Source organism: Tyto alba, unplaced genomic scaffold (assembly GCF_018691265.1).
Source record: "Tyto alba isolate M040663 unplaced genomic scaffold, T.alba_DEE_v4.0 Super-Scaffold_27, whole genome shotgun sequence".
Lineage (NCBI taxonomy): Eukaryota > Metazoa > Chordata > Aves > Strigiformes > Tytonidae > Tyto > Tyto alba.
Window position 1 is genome coordinate 9,842,879 of NW_024881301.1, and position 12,541 is coordinate 9,855,419.

General features: G+C 34.5%; 1 protein-coding gene across 2 annotated transcripts in view; it reads left to right on the plus strand.

The window, feature by feature from the left end:
* The window catches only part of SMCHD1 (structural maintenance of chromosomes flexible hinge domain containing 1), a 79,730-nt gene that overhangs the window by 44,032 nt on the left and 23,157 nt on the right, over window positions 1-12,541 (plus strand). For both annotated transcript variants that reach the window (XM_042797944.1, XM_032987667.2), the window contains exons 23-30: window positions 1,540-1,679; window positions 2,691-2,825; window positions 3,675-3,902; window positions 4,631-4,779; window positions 6,668-6,756; window positions 7,914-8,032; window positions 8,744-8,911; window positions 10,159-10,284. In XM_042797944.1, the coding sequence (XP_042653878.1) occupies window positions 1,540-1,679; window positions 2,691-2,825; window positions 3,675-3,902; window positions 4,631-4,779; window positions 6,668-6,756; window positions 7,914-8,032; window positions 8,744-8,911; window positions 10,159-10,284 (1,154 nt within the window). The remainder of the gene's footprint in view (window positions 1-1,539; window positions 1,680-2,690; window positions 2,826-3,674; window positions 3,903-4,630; window positions 4,780-6,667; window positions 6,757-7,913; window positions 8,033-8,743; window positions 8,912-10,158; window positions 10,285-12,541) is intronic.

The following is a 12,541-nucleotide window of genomic DNA, read 5'->3' on the forward strand; positions in this document are numbered from 1 at the left end:
ACTAACTAAAGTTAAGTGCATATCATTCTTGGCAGAAATAACATCAGACTCACAGCCCAGTGTTGTCTGTTGTAGCAGCTAGAATTTGTCTGCTTACTCAAGACTGTTTTTTCCCTTCATTTTTAAATTATTTTAATTTTTTTCTAACCTAGCATCACTGAATGAATTAATTTCTTATCCCCTCGATTTTCTTCAGCGTTAAGCTCTTTAACCGGTAGTTATCTGCATTAACTGTTCTCGCTGTAGCAAATGTCTTGGGAGTTAATAAGTGCTTACTCAGTTTCTTACCTCAGCAAACGAGGGATGCTTTGGCAGTTAGGATTGTGTCTGAAATTTTTAGTGTTACATGTTGACTTTATCATAATGCAAGAGAGAACTGTAGAAGTCTGTTAAGTCCATTGCTGTTACTGGAACTTTGTTTTGTACATGTCCTGATACTGAGGATTCCCTTGTATGATACCTGTTACCCCTTGTTACCTGTGTTTTTCTGGACTTGGGAGATAAGGTATAGTGTGAAGGCTAATTTTTGGCCTCCTAGATTACCAAACTTTAGGCTTTCCCACCTTATTTTGCAGAGAAATTCTGTATTTAAGCTTTGTTAGACCAACAATGCCCAGCTTATTCCATTATTCTTTTAAGGACTTCTACTTCATGGAGAAAATGGAGTGGAACGATCTGACTTGAGACAGATTGTATTGTGTATTGCTTAGTTATTTACCTTGGATTGAAGGCAACTTAATCCTTCATTAGTCTTTAGCTGTTGGAAATGTAGAGATGCTTCACTGCCTCTTCTCATTGGACTTATCCTTGGCTCTTAAAGCTGTTTTTTTGAGGAAGGAGTGAATAAAAGCTATTTCAGTCTTTCCTGTTCTTCAACCAGTGAGTTTGAAATGGAAGTTTTATTGAATGATGCATAAAGGATGTTTCTGAAAAATGTCCTTCTTTGTTCCTTCAGAACTTGTGTTTTAATAATAATCTATCACTTCCTTCTCTTTTTAAAACTGATAAAATAATAATATGTTCCAGGGGGTAGACTTATTTGAATAGCTTCACTTCATTATTCAAGTAATGTTAACAACATTTTCTTTTGCTTTTCTTTCCATACAAGTTGTAGCTGTGGTGGCTTTGGTAATTAAACTGCTGCACATCATGATTGATCAGATATCTCAACATTAATACCTTTGGTTTTAACATGTCAGGAGAAAGCTCCAAGTTTCTTTTTGATGAATGTGAATCTGTATAGTATGTAAATAGTACTGTATCATGTGTTTATACCTTGTATGTGCTGAAGTTCATCATGTTTGTCTAACTATTCCTTACTGAATTAATTCAGAAGATTGATAGGTGGTATGTATTGAAGGACAAGAAGCTTTTAGAACTTCTTGGCATAAACCAATACACTTGGTGTAAATGGTTTGTTACCACAAATATCATGGTAGCTTGGCTTTAAAAACTCTTTGAGATAGCAGAAACTGAAATTCAGTGTCTCACAGGTTATCCAAAATATAACCACTGTTCTGCAATTGTGCATTTTTACAGGCCCTCCTCATCAATTGAAAGTAAAACCAGATTCTGAAATTCTAAAGATTGAAAATGGTACAGCTTTCCCCTTTCAGGTTGAAGTACTGGATGAATCAGGAAATATCACAGCACAGCCAAAGTTGATAGTTCAGTGTAAGGTAAATGCATTTCATTGTGTCATAAGGATTTTGGTACTTAGTTTTTAAAGTGCTGGGAGAAAAGCCTATTTTGGCATCTAGACAGAATTTATTATCTTTAATAATGCTTTTGAAGTTTCTCTAGCTTGGTAGCCATATCTGTGACTCTCTTGTCTCATCTATTACGAGTCATTCAGTAAATTTCAGTATCAGAGGAACTGAGCCTTAGAAATGGAAGAGAAAATTATGTGAGAATATATAGCTACAAGCTTAAGGTATTTTAGGTCATATTTGCCATATACAATGCTAAAACTTGTTCAGGAAAAAATCTTCATACAGCTTGCTTTTTTCTTTTTTTAAAGATCAAAATGAAAGTTTTATTAGACAAGACTATTATCATAAGCACTTGTCTAAGTCCAGAAGGGAATGCAGGTGTTACCGTGGCTTTTAGAAGTAAAAAGCTTTAGCCATTTTGGACCTAGGGGTTTGGGGTTTTTTGTAACTCAAGGAAGTGACTTTTCCAATTCTAGTGAAATCAGTCTTCCAGCAAGAACGGGTAAACAAATAAAAATGTTTTTCCCACTGCAAAATGGTCTACATTCCATTTATACTCTATATGCATACATTCTCTTCCTGTAGATGGTATCAGCAGTAGTATGATGACATGTTGAACTTGAGATTTAAATTCTGTTTCATGTGTGATTTTTAGAAAATTAATGAAAAAGAGGTTCATTTAACAACTTAATTGAATTTATTGTCATAATGGCAAAAGAGACTAGTGTTTATGTGTTGATACAAAACAGTTGAATAAATAGTGAATTTTACTTCTAGAACTTCTTTTCTCCCACACGTCTCTTATCACCTGCGAAAAAATACATGTGTTGGTTTTTCAGGCTTCTGGAAAAGTGAAATCTATCAAATTTATCTGTAAATAATCCTATATATATTTGGACTTGCACAAATAATAATTTATGGAATAACCCTAGTAGCTCTGTAAATGAAACCTGAAGTTTAATTTTACATTTTAAATAGTTTTTAGGTGCTTCAAACCTTCCTGTGTATTCGGTGGACTGCAGTAATGCAGGAACAAATATTCTAACTGGTCCAGTTATACACGTACAGAATATCAAGAAAGACCAGATGCTGAAAGCGAGGATTGAAATACTTGTAAGTATTGATTCAGATGTTTGGATGAACAAAAGATTGAAAATGGTTTATTGTGCTGTCTTGCTAGTGTACTAAAGTATTTTATGTATCAACTTAACCCCCAGAAGTTACTATTTTAGTTATCCTAAGCCTGGTAGTCAGGTGGCTGCCATTTTTCCTCTCTCGGAAATCATAAAAATGCAAAGAATTTTTTCCAAATTTTCTTCACCTCTTACTCTTTATTTCTGAAATCCCTGAAGTGTTTCAGAAATATGCACTATTTCTGAGATTTTTTTCTTCCCCTTTTTACTCTCGGGATCCTTCTGACATTGCCTTCATTGCATAAACATTTAGAGCCAGAATAGGTATGGCAAAATGTTCCCCAAAACTGCAGTGAAGAAGGATGTATTTTTTCAGTAGTTAAAAACCAGTAGCTTTTTTGTAGCATTTCAGTCTTAAAGCTCTTGAAGTTTGAATTTTTTTAATGCTGTTGAAAATCCTAGTTCTCTGTAGTCAGGAGAGCCACACTACTGGAGAAAATAACACGTGGTATTTTACCTTGAAAAATGTGTAAACAAATACAAATACAGCAAGATGATGTATATGAAAGGTTACTTTTGATTACTCTTAAGTATTTTGTAAATTGTATAACAGTATTTTTTGAATAGAAAATGTTTTCTAAATAGCTAGCATCAATTCTAGTATCTGTTAAAAGTTGTAAGTATTCTGGCACATCCTTTTGATTTACTTTAGACAAGTCATACCTGGTAATCCAGAGTAGTGCCATAGTCTATTATGGAGTTATATTTATACATACGTGTTTATTCAATATCTTAATTATATATCTTTTTTTATTTCCCCCATGTATAGAGTTGTAAAGATGTACCACCAGTGGAAAAGATTATTAAACTTCTTCCCAGCAGTCATGTTGCAAGACTACAGGTTTTAAGTGTGGATGGACAAAAAGCGATTCAAATTAAACATCAGGATGAAATTAATTGGGTTGCTGGTGATGTCATGCGCAACCTTATATTTCAGATGTATGATGAAGGAGAAAGGGAGATACACGTAACTCCAGCTGTGGCAGAAAAAATCAAGGCAAGTACTTCTGAATAAACAGCAGCATATTACGGGAGAGAGATAGAATGCTGATTCTCTAAAATCCATAGACATCAATCTACGAAATAATATTCCTCAAGACTGCGTTATTAAACATAGGAACTTCATACTCTGCTTAATAAATTTTTAAAATTTTAAAAATTATTTTAAGGAAATTGTGTCCTTAGTGAGATAAAGACATTTAATAAAATGTTAAAAAATGCTTCAGCATAGTATTATGAAAAGCAGGTTAGTAATTTCCAGTGCTTCTCATAAACATAATTCTGACATAGTTGTGACTCTTCAGATCTGGGGGTTTCCCAACATTTAGGAACCTTGAATAGGAATATTCCTTCATGAAGATTTGCTTACCTATCTTATCCATCTGTGTATATATGTGGAGCCTAATACAAAGGTAGTATTTCACTAAATATGTGACGCTTTTTTTGTTGAGATTTTTCAGAATCAAATCTTTCCTAATTCAAGATAAGTGAGGGAAACTTAATGTATGTTTTGCTTTGTTTGGTTTTTTTTTTTTTTTTTTTTCCAAGTAATTTTCTGTATTCGGGAAATTAGCATTGGTTACTGTTGGGAAATGCACAGGCTTTCCATTGGAAGATTCTGTTGCCTGTATGTTACTTCAACATATTTAAAATGACCATAAATGTATTATGTAGCTAATCATTAATAATTTAGCTTTTGATTAATTTAAGAAATTTTTATTTTAGGTTAATTGGACACCCAGAATTAACAGAGAGCAATTGATTCAGGGATTATTGCCTGATGTAAAAGTACCAACATCAGTAAAAGATGTACGTTACTGTCTAATTACTTATCTTGATGACCATGTGTCTTTGGAGAGTGCATTCACAGTCAGGTTTGTTCATTTGAAATAATTTTTTTATGAACTATGTTGTTGGCAAAGGATTGTAGATCGGTACTGTGGGGGTAGAAATATCTACGGAAGCGGAAATAATTAAAGCAGTTGGCAAATTAACAGGGGAATGTAGGTTTGAGTGGGTGGGGATTTTTATATAAATTGTGTACAGATAAGAATATTACCTATGTGAAAGACACCATCGTGATTTGTATCCAGCTCTATAATCAGTTTTGTAAGTATACATACACTGAAGAAGATTATTGCTATCCTTGAAAACTTTCAGTAAACATCAGCTTATAGTATAACTAGTTTTACTGAAGAGTCAGGTCACTGGTTACCAAAAAGAAATATCCCTATGAAGTTAATAGTTACCCTTACAGAGGTTATGAATTTGAAGGTAAAGGCAATATTTATCTAGCCAAATGCTGAATGCCTGCATCTGATACCTCAGTCAAAAGTGACAGGCTGTAAATGGAACTTTAAAACTGCCTGTTCATCACTCTTGGTGCATCTCAGTAATTAGCTCTAATTAATGTATCATTATAAAATTTGTTAAGATGAATCTGATTCTAATTTACTTTAGTGTATTTCATGTGTTCTTAAATGATTAAAATTAAGTAACTAGTTCACAGCAGATTGATGCCAGGGTAACTTTGTAGCAATTAGACATTTCACAGAAAAAAAAAGTTGTACGACCAAGCATTAATATTCTTTGAAATATTAGGAGCATAATGCTTTTAAAAAGTTGTCCATGATGCAACACTGTCAGAGACAGAAAAATCTTCAGTTAAGTAGCATATTCTACTTTTAAGAGTAGAAAGGCAGACTGATTGGATACGTCTCTTCTTGAAGGGAAGTGTAACAGGGGATTGAATTGAATTTTTTTAATACATTTTTGGTTGTCATTGAAAAGCAGTCTCAGACCAGTGAAATTCTATTTAGGTGTTATTCTATTGTAGTTGTCATAAAAATTAACTGAGGGTCATTCTAATGGTGGTTTTAAAGATCTGAATGTAATTTTTGACTTAGAACACACAGAAGGAGTTAAAAACATTGCGTTGGATAACCCCTAAACCTTAAATAACTTGCAGATGTCGCATAATTCATAAAGATTTGAGGATCCAGTACATAACATGTTAATCTTCATCAAGTAAATGGAAGGAAAGGCTGAGATTGTTTAAAAGCACATCAGAAAGTATTTTTAAGAGACTAGTGTTAGGCATAGTTTAGGCTGATGACTTCTGCTTTATCATAGCAAAAGAGGAAATGGAAATTTCATTTTTCTTTTTTTTATGATTTTCTCCATAATTTTTGTAATGTGCTCTAGTTTTGTTTTGCTTTTAAGGAAAAGCTGTATCACTAAAAGTTTTAAGCTGTTAGCTGTAATCAGGTCCTTAAGTCAGGAAATATTTTTGTAGCAAGGGAGACTCTTAATACTGTGTATGTACACATCAGGACTAATGCTGAAATTATAATCGGTTTTACAGTAGTAGATGTATTTTAATATGTAAACAATTGCATGTTAATTTGGCTTAGAGGTGTTGAGGATGTTTTTTTCCAAGATTTAAAATATTCCAAACTTGAGTTCTGCTTTATCTGTCTAATGATCTGATCTGTGGTAGAATACTGGTAGGCAAGTTATTACACATAAGGTAAAATCCCATAACACTGTTGTGGTTTGTTATGTCAATAGTGTCTGATAAGCTCCCCCTGATAAGACTAACTTGTGTGCACATGAGGTCTGAACCTGTAAATATGCGCAAAGATAAAATTTTTTTTAAAAAAGTAACAAATTAAAAACTGCTCTATGCTTTATCATGCCTACTATTATAAGTGACTACATTTATGAGAATGATTATAAGTAAATTTTCATATGCTGATTTAGACCCCTTCCTGATGAACCCAAACACATTAAATGTAAGTTAAAAGGACCAAACACACTGCAGGTGGGTGAAGAACTACAAAGTGAAATTGGTGAGTATTTGCATATTGTTCGATTTTTTTTTTTTTTTTTTTTTTTTCTATAACATACATTTCTTTTTCTTTGCAGTGTATTAGCCTGTTATGTATACAGATGTCATCAAGAGTGAATTATCTTCAGCTATTTTAATATAAAGAACAGGTTTACATGCTCATTCATGGAAGGATGATAAGACTTCTCTAATTGCCATTTTACAATTCTGGAGTTCTCTGATAAAATTTGCCTCTTAGTTTGTACATTGGGACATTTATCACACTGAGTTCAAATTATATGTAAAATTTTATTTAGTTCATGTGTTCTAAAATCTTACAGGCTGTAACGGCATTCAGACTATTCAAAAGCACAAACTTCACATTATAACATTTTAAGGTTAACTTTACCTAAGAGGAAGGCATGTTAGGGATCAGTCTTCTCATTCTTCTTCTGCTTCTGTATGCAGTTGCTACATGGCACAGTAAATTAAAAATTCTTACAGTATTTTGGAACATTAAAAGCTTGTGTATGAGCAAAGAAAAGCACATGGAACAAATTAACAGGTTGGAAAACAGCTTCCAGTTTTAAGATTACTTTTTTTTATTTTATTTTAACTTCATACCAACAAGTAATATTTTTATTCAAAAAAAGTGGGAAGCACAAATATGCAATACGACTATATAGCTACTTTATTTTTTATAGCCTTTTGATACACACAAGATGGAGGAATCTTATCAATGTATACAAACACCTGAAGGAAAGGTGCAAAGAGGATGGAGCCAGGCTCTTTTCAGTGGTGCCCAGTACCAGGACCAGAGACAGTGGGCACAACCCGCAACACTGGAGGTTCCCTCTGAACATCAGGAAACACTTTTTCGCTGTGAGGGTGCCCAAGCACTGGCACAGGTTGCCCAGGGAGGTTGTGGAGTCGCCATTCTTGAAGATACTCAAAAGCCATCTAGACATGGTCCTGGGCAGCCAGCTCTCAGTGGCACTGCTTGAGTAGGGGGGTTGGACCAGGTGACCTCCAGAGGTCCCTTCCAACCTCAGCCACTCTGATTCAGTGATACTCATAAGTTTTCACTGTATTGTGGTATGTTGCATAATGTTTCATTAAAGCAGCTGCTGAGGTAATCATCTTAATAATCATTTTAATCGTCATAATTTTTTTTAACAGATGTAATGATTACAGATCAATATGGAAATCAGGTACAGACAGTGACATCTGCATGTGTAAATTCCCTAGGAGTTTCTGGGCCTGGACTTGATAAATCAAGTTTGAAAATAACTTGGCAGGTACTTCTAAGATGTCATATAGTTTATTTCTCTGTGACCTTTGTGTGGTAATTTTCTTAATTCTGTCACACGGAATTGAACCAAAACTGTGGAAAGGTAGTCAAATTAAACACTAGTTGGTAAGCTGTGGAAAGATAGAGACTTAAAGCATTAATATCATATGATCCTGTTCTAAGGAATATAGCGGCATCTGTTAAAAACCTTACCACTGCTGCAGCTATACAATATGGGGGCTGGTTCACTTCATGCTTGAGTCAGGTTTGCTTTGTTTCTAGTCCATTGTTCTGTATCTTCTAACTTCCTTTTAGTCTTTTGTTTTTGTTTATAGTGGTACGATTCGTTTTATGATCTTTTGAAGAACCTTTTAGAAGGGACTAATTATATTGTCTGCTATAGTTTACTTTAAAATGCATTCTATACCAATTAAATTATGTTGGATATAACCAAGTTGTACATAACTCTTGTACATTGAAAAACAGATGCCCTAGAAATGCTTGAGATTTGAAATTGATTGCTTCTTACAGAAGAAGTCCATTTAAATTTAACAAAAGGAATAGAACTTGTAGTTTAGTTTTTAGTCCACTGTCTGACAGTAAAAACAGCAAATAGTATCTAGCAGGCATAGATATTAAAATACTATATTAAAAAAATTAATAAATGATCCTTCCCTTTATTTGTTCTCTATAAAATCTTCTTTTTATTTCTCAACAGGAAAGTACTCTAACAATTAAAGTAAAAGGTATTCGGTTTAAACCTTGCTTCCTTGGTAGCAAAGAACTGTGCTTTGCTTGGCGTGAATTTTCTGACTTTCTTAGAGTAAACTTAACTGCAGGATCCCCTGCTAAATTGCAGTTTGTGGATTGGCCAGAGTTGGAAAAGGTAAGTTGAAAAGTTTTGGTTTGGAAAACAACAGGGTCACTAGTCAGCTGGTCATTATTTTATAGCACAGGATGCAAAGCTGAAAACCATGATTTCTTAATATTGATGCTTCTAAAAGTTGTCAGAATATGACAGCTCTAGAGACATTTTTTATTCTATACAGAACAACATAACACAAGCAAAGCTAGTTAAGTATTTTGCTATCTATAATTATATAGATGTATTTAAAATGGGACTGTAGGTGTGAAGTGTTTTTCATATAATAGCTAACTACATTAGTTTTTTAAAAGTAAACTTATTTTGACGTAGTCTAACTCATATGTGTGTGTTTACAACACTGTATTCCTTAATATTTCTTAAACTGTTTATTCTGTCCCATTTGCCTTCCTGCAGATGATATATTTTTCTTTTTTTTGGTGCAGCCATTTTACAGTGGGCTGTGTCCTAACACGCATCTTCCACTGCTGTTTGCCAAAGCTACAGTCCTTGATGGTAGTAATAGTTGGCAGCTCATCTCTCCTTTATCTGTCATTTGTTTATTTTGATGTTTAGGATGTAGGAAGGCAGTCCAAATTTACTTAAATTTCAAAGTGTTTACAGTCAGAAAGTGGGGAAAGGCATACAGTACTTAAATGAAAAGGATAGAGATTTTTGGTACCATCCATTTATTTGCTGACTTTATTTTTTATTATTTTATTTTTCAATGTTTACTTTGGCTATTCAAATGACAGTGCTAAAGCTCCAGCAGAAAACAAAATAGGAGAGTGGAAGCAGCTAAAATAAAATTGGATCTCTGAGTAGAGAACAGGAATAAAGATTGGTGTGTTGGAAAAACTGAGAAGGAAGTTATTGAAGAAAAAAATGAAACAAGGTTCAGGGGGTATCATAACTATTTTTACTCTCTAGAAAACTGCCAAGGTATATCAGAAGATAAATGGTTTAGGCCATTTGCTCTTTCTACAACAAGAAAACTGATAAACCTCTTCAGAAGCATGTACTTTCTTTTAGTCACATCAATGCAAGTAACACACACAATTCAATTCAGCTGGTGCATTTTATAATGACAAAAGATGGGAAAGCTCTAGAAATACCTTCCTGGAGTTTTACAATTCTGTCATTGTCTAGCTGTTATGGGAGACAAATAGTATGGCAAAGGTGGACACTGTTGCTCTGGGGATTCCTGACCTGCCATGAATGTCAGATATACCTAGAACATAATAGTTATAATGCATTTGTATCTCTTGCAGCCTGTTGCAGTGATTAATGGTAGAGAATTGCAGAAGCCCCTTATTGTTCAGCTGTGTGATCAGTGGGGAAATCCATCTCCTGAACCTAATGTCAAAGTCAGCCTTACAAAGAGTAACAACGTAAAGGTAAGCACAGGCCTTATTATGTGAACTTTGTTTAGCATATAAATTTTTGTTGTCACATCTACATTATCTTCTTAATTTTCAAGGCATTTTTGGAAAAGTGAATAAAATATTGTAAGGGCACAAAAGAATAATTAATCTCATATAATAGTAGTGTCAACGAGTATTGTAAGCAGTTCCCAGGACAGATTGCTCAGTTCCCTTTTGTTATAACAATCACAAATTAACAAAATTCCTATAGTACAGTGTCTAATTGTAATTAAGATACGTGCTGGATCCTCTACTGAACCTTTTTCCAAATTCTGCATGCACCACTCCACCCCATGCCCCACTTTCTCTGAGGTAATTTATTGAATAATAGTAATAATAATGATGATGATGATGATGATATGGTCCAAACCGGCAACGAAATAATTTTTACCTGGTGGTTCTTTGATTGTGGTTCCTGACTGTATGACTTATAGTCTGTACATAAAGTTAGTCAGCAGGTTTGCTCCCTACTTTATTTACACCTGTGAAAAGTGTTGGCAGTATAAACCAAATTAAAACAACAAGGATGCAAATCTAACCCAAATTTAAGTGGTTACAGTCCTTTCCATGAGTGAGGTATGAGTGTCAGATGGCCTGCAGGAAGAAAGGAGTTTGACAGAATAACCCATTTGTTAAAGTTTTTGTTCTTGTTACTGAAAAAAAAAAAAAAAAAAAAAAGAGTCAAACTGTCAAATGCTCCTAACTGCTGGTGCAGAGACTGTTACGATGAATGTGTACGTTTTCAGTACAGGATATATATTCATCCACCTCTGGGCATGATATTTTTTCATGCAGGGCTGGTCTTGTTCCCTTTTTGTTTCTGCTTGCCATGCAGTTGTGTCCCTCAGTTCTCTCAGAACACACAACAGTCAGGAACTTTCATTTGCTCACCCCTCAAGAGCTGCCATAGTCTCACCTTTTCCCCAATTTAGCTATGCTACTATTACTTGTTTTATTGGTCTTTTTTATTAAGGAAATTTCTTTCTCTCTTCAACACTTCTCTTCTGCTTCTTTTAAATCTCTTGCCATAGCAGCCTGCCTCATAGTTTGGGATTTTTTTTTCTTTGCCCCAACTACTGCCTTTATGATGGCAGCTGCAACTCTTTGGGGCTTCTATGTAGGTTATTCTTGAGAGAGCAAACAACCTGGACAGTAACACTGTGTTTGTGCTGCCTGATTAAAGAGATGTGGTGGTGGCATGCTGTCTTTTCAGATACTATGCCTTCCTCCGGGGAGGACCAGCAGCATGTCTTAGAAACTCTGCATCCTCTTTATCCAAGTGTGATGTGCCCAGGAGAAAGTCTTCTGAAAGTCAAGGTGGATGGTTGTTACAATGTGTTTATTACAGTGTGCTCTCCTGGAGCTTAACACCAGTATTATTTCTAAGTTACTTTCATACATTAGCAGAGCAACCAACTGCAGATTTGCTGAATATAAATTGGATCAGTATTCATTAGTATCTTGGAGAACCTCTTTAGAGAACTGTCTTGCCTTGGCATTTCAAATAGGTTGTATGCACAGCCTCCCAAAGGAAATGAGAAGCTTCTCGGAACTGAAATTCTCAGATAAGCTGTCTGTCTATATTTCACATCCCATCCTCCAAGTCTCCTAAACCTGATATTCTGTGGTTGCAGCATGCATTTCTTGTACTCCATTCTCAATCTTACAGGTCCAAAACTGAATGCGTATGGCTGAACAGGAAGACTGAACTCTTACATGCAGCTCAGTAGTGGAAATGCACAAAGCACTGGTTCCTGTAAAAAATAACTTTCCATTCTGTGACGTACAGTAATTGAAAATACAGACTTATTTGTTGAGTTGAATATACTCTTCCAAATAGTTTATGAAATGTCTGGCAATTTTCTTAGTATATCTTTATAGTTCTGCCTTCCATTTGAACCATTAAGCACACAATTTTTGCCATTGCTTTTCTCTAGTGACGTGATAGGATAAATTCTTTCTTCCATAGCCAATCCATTATGAATCAACTTTCTCTATTATTTTTTCTTAAAGTAATTTCATTCTTTTAACTAGCTGACATGAGATTTGGGAAAGAAAATAATTTTGGAAGAAGATTATCCACTTTTAACTGCTTTTGTGTAAGTGGACACTAGATACTTAGTCCCCTGAAATCTGTGCTGAAATAGCAAAGGGGAAAGCATTTTAATGCCAAGCACTGTTCAGATAACGACAGACTTCTGCACTCCATTGTTCCATTTAATCATCAATG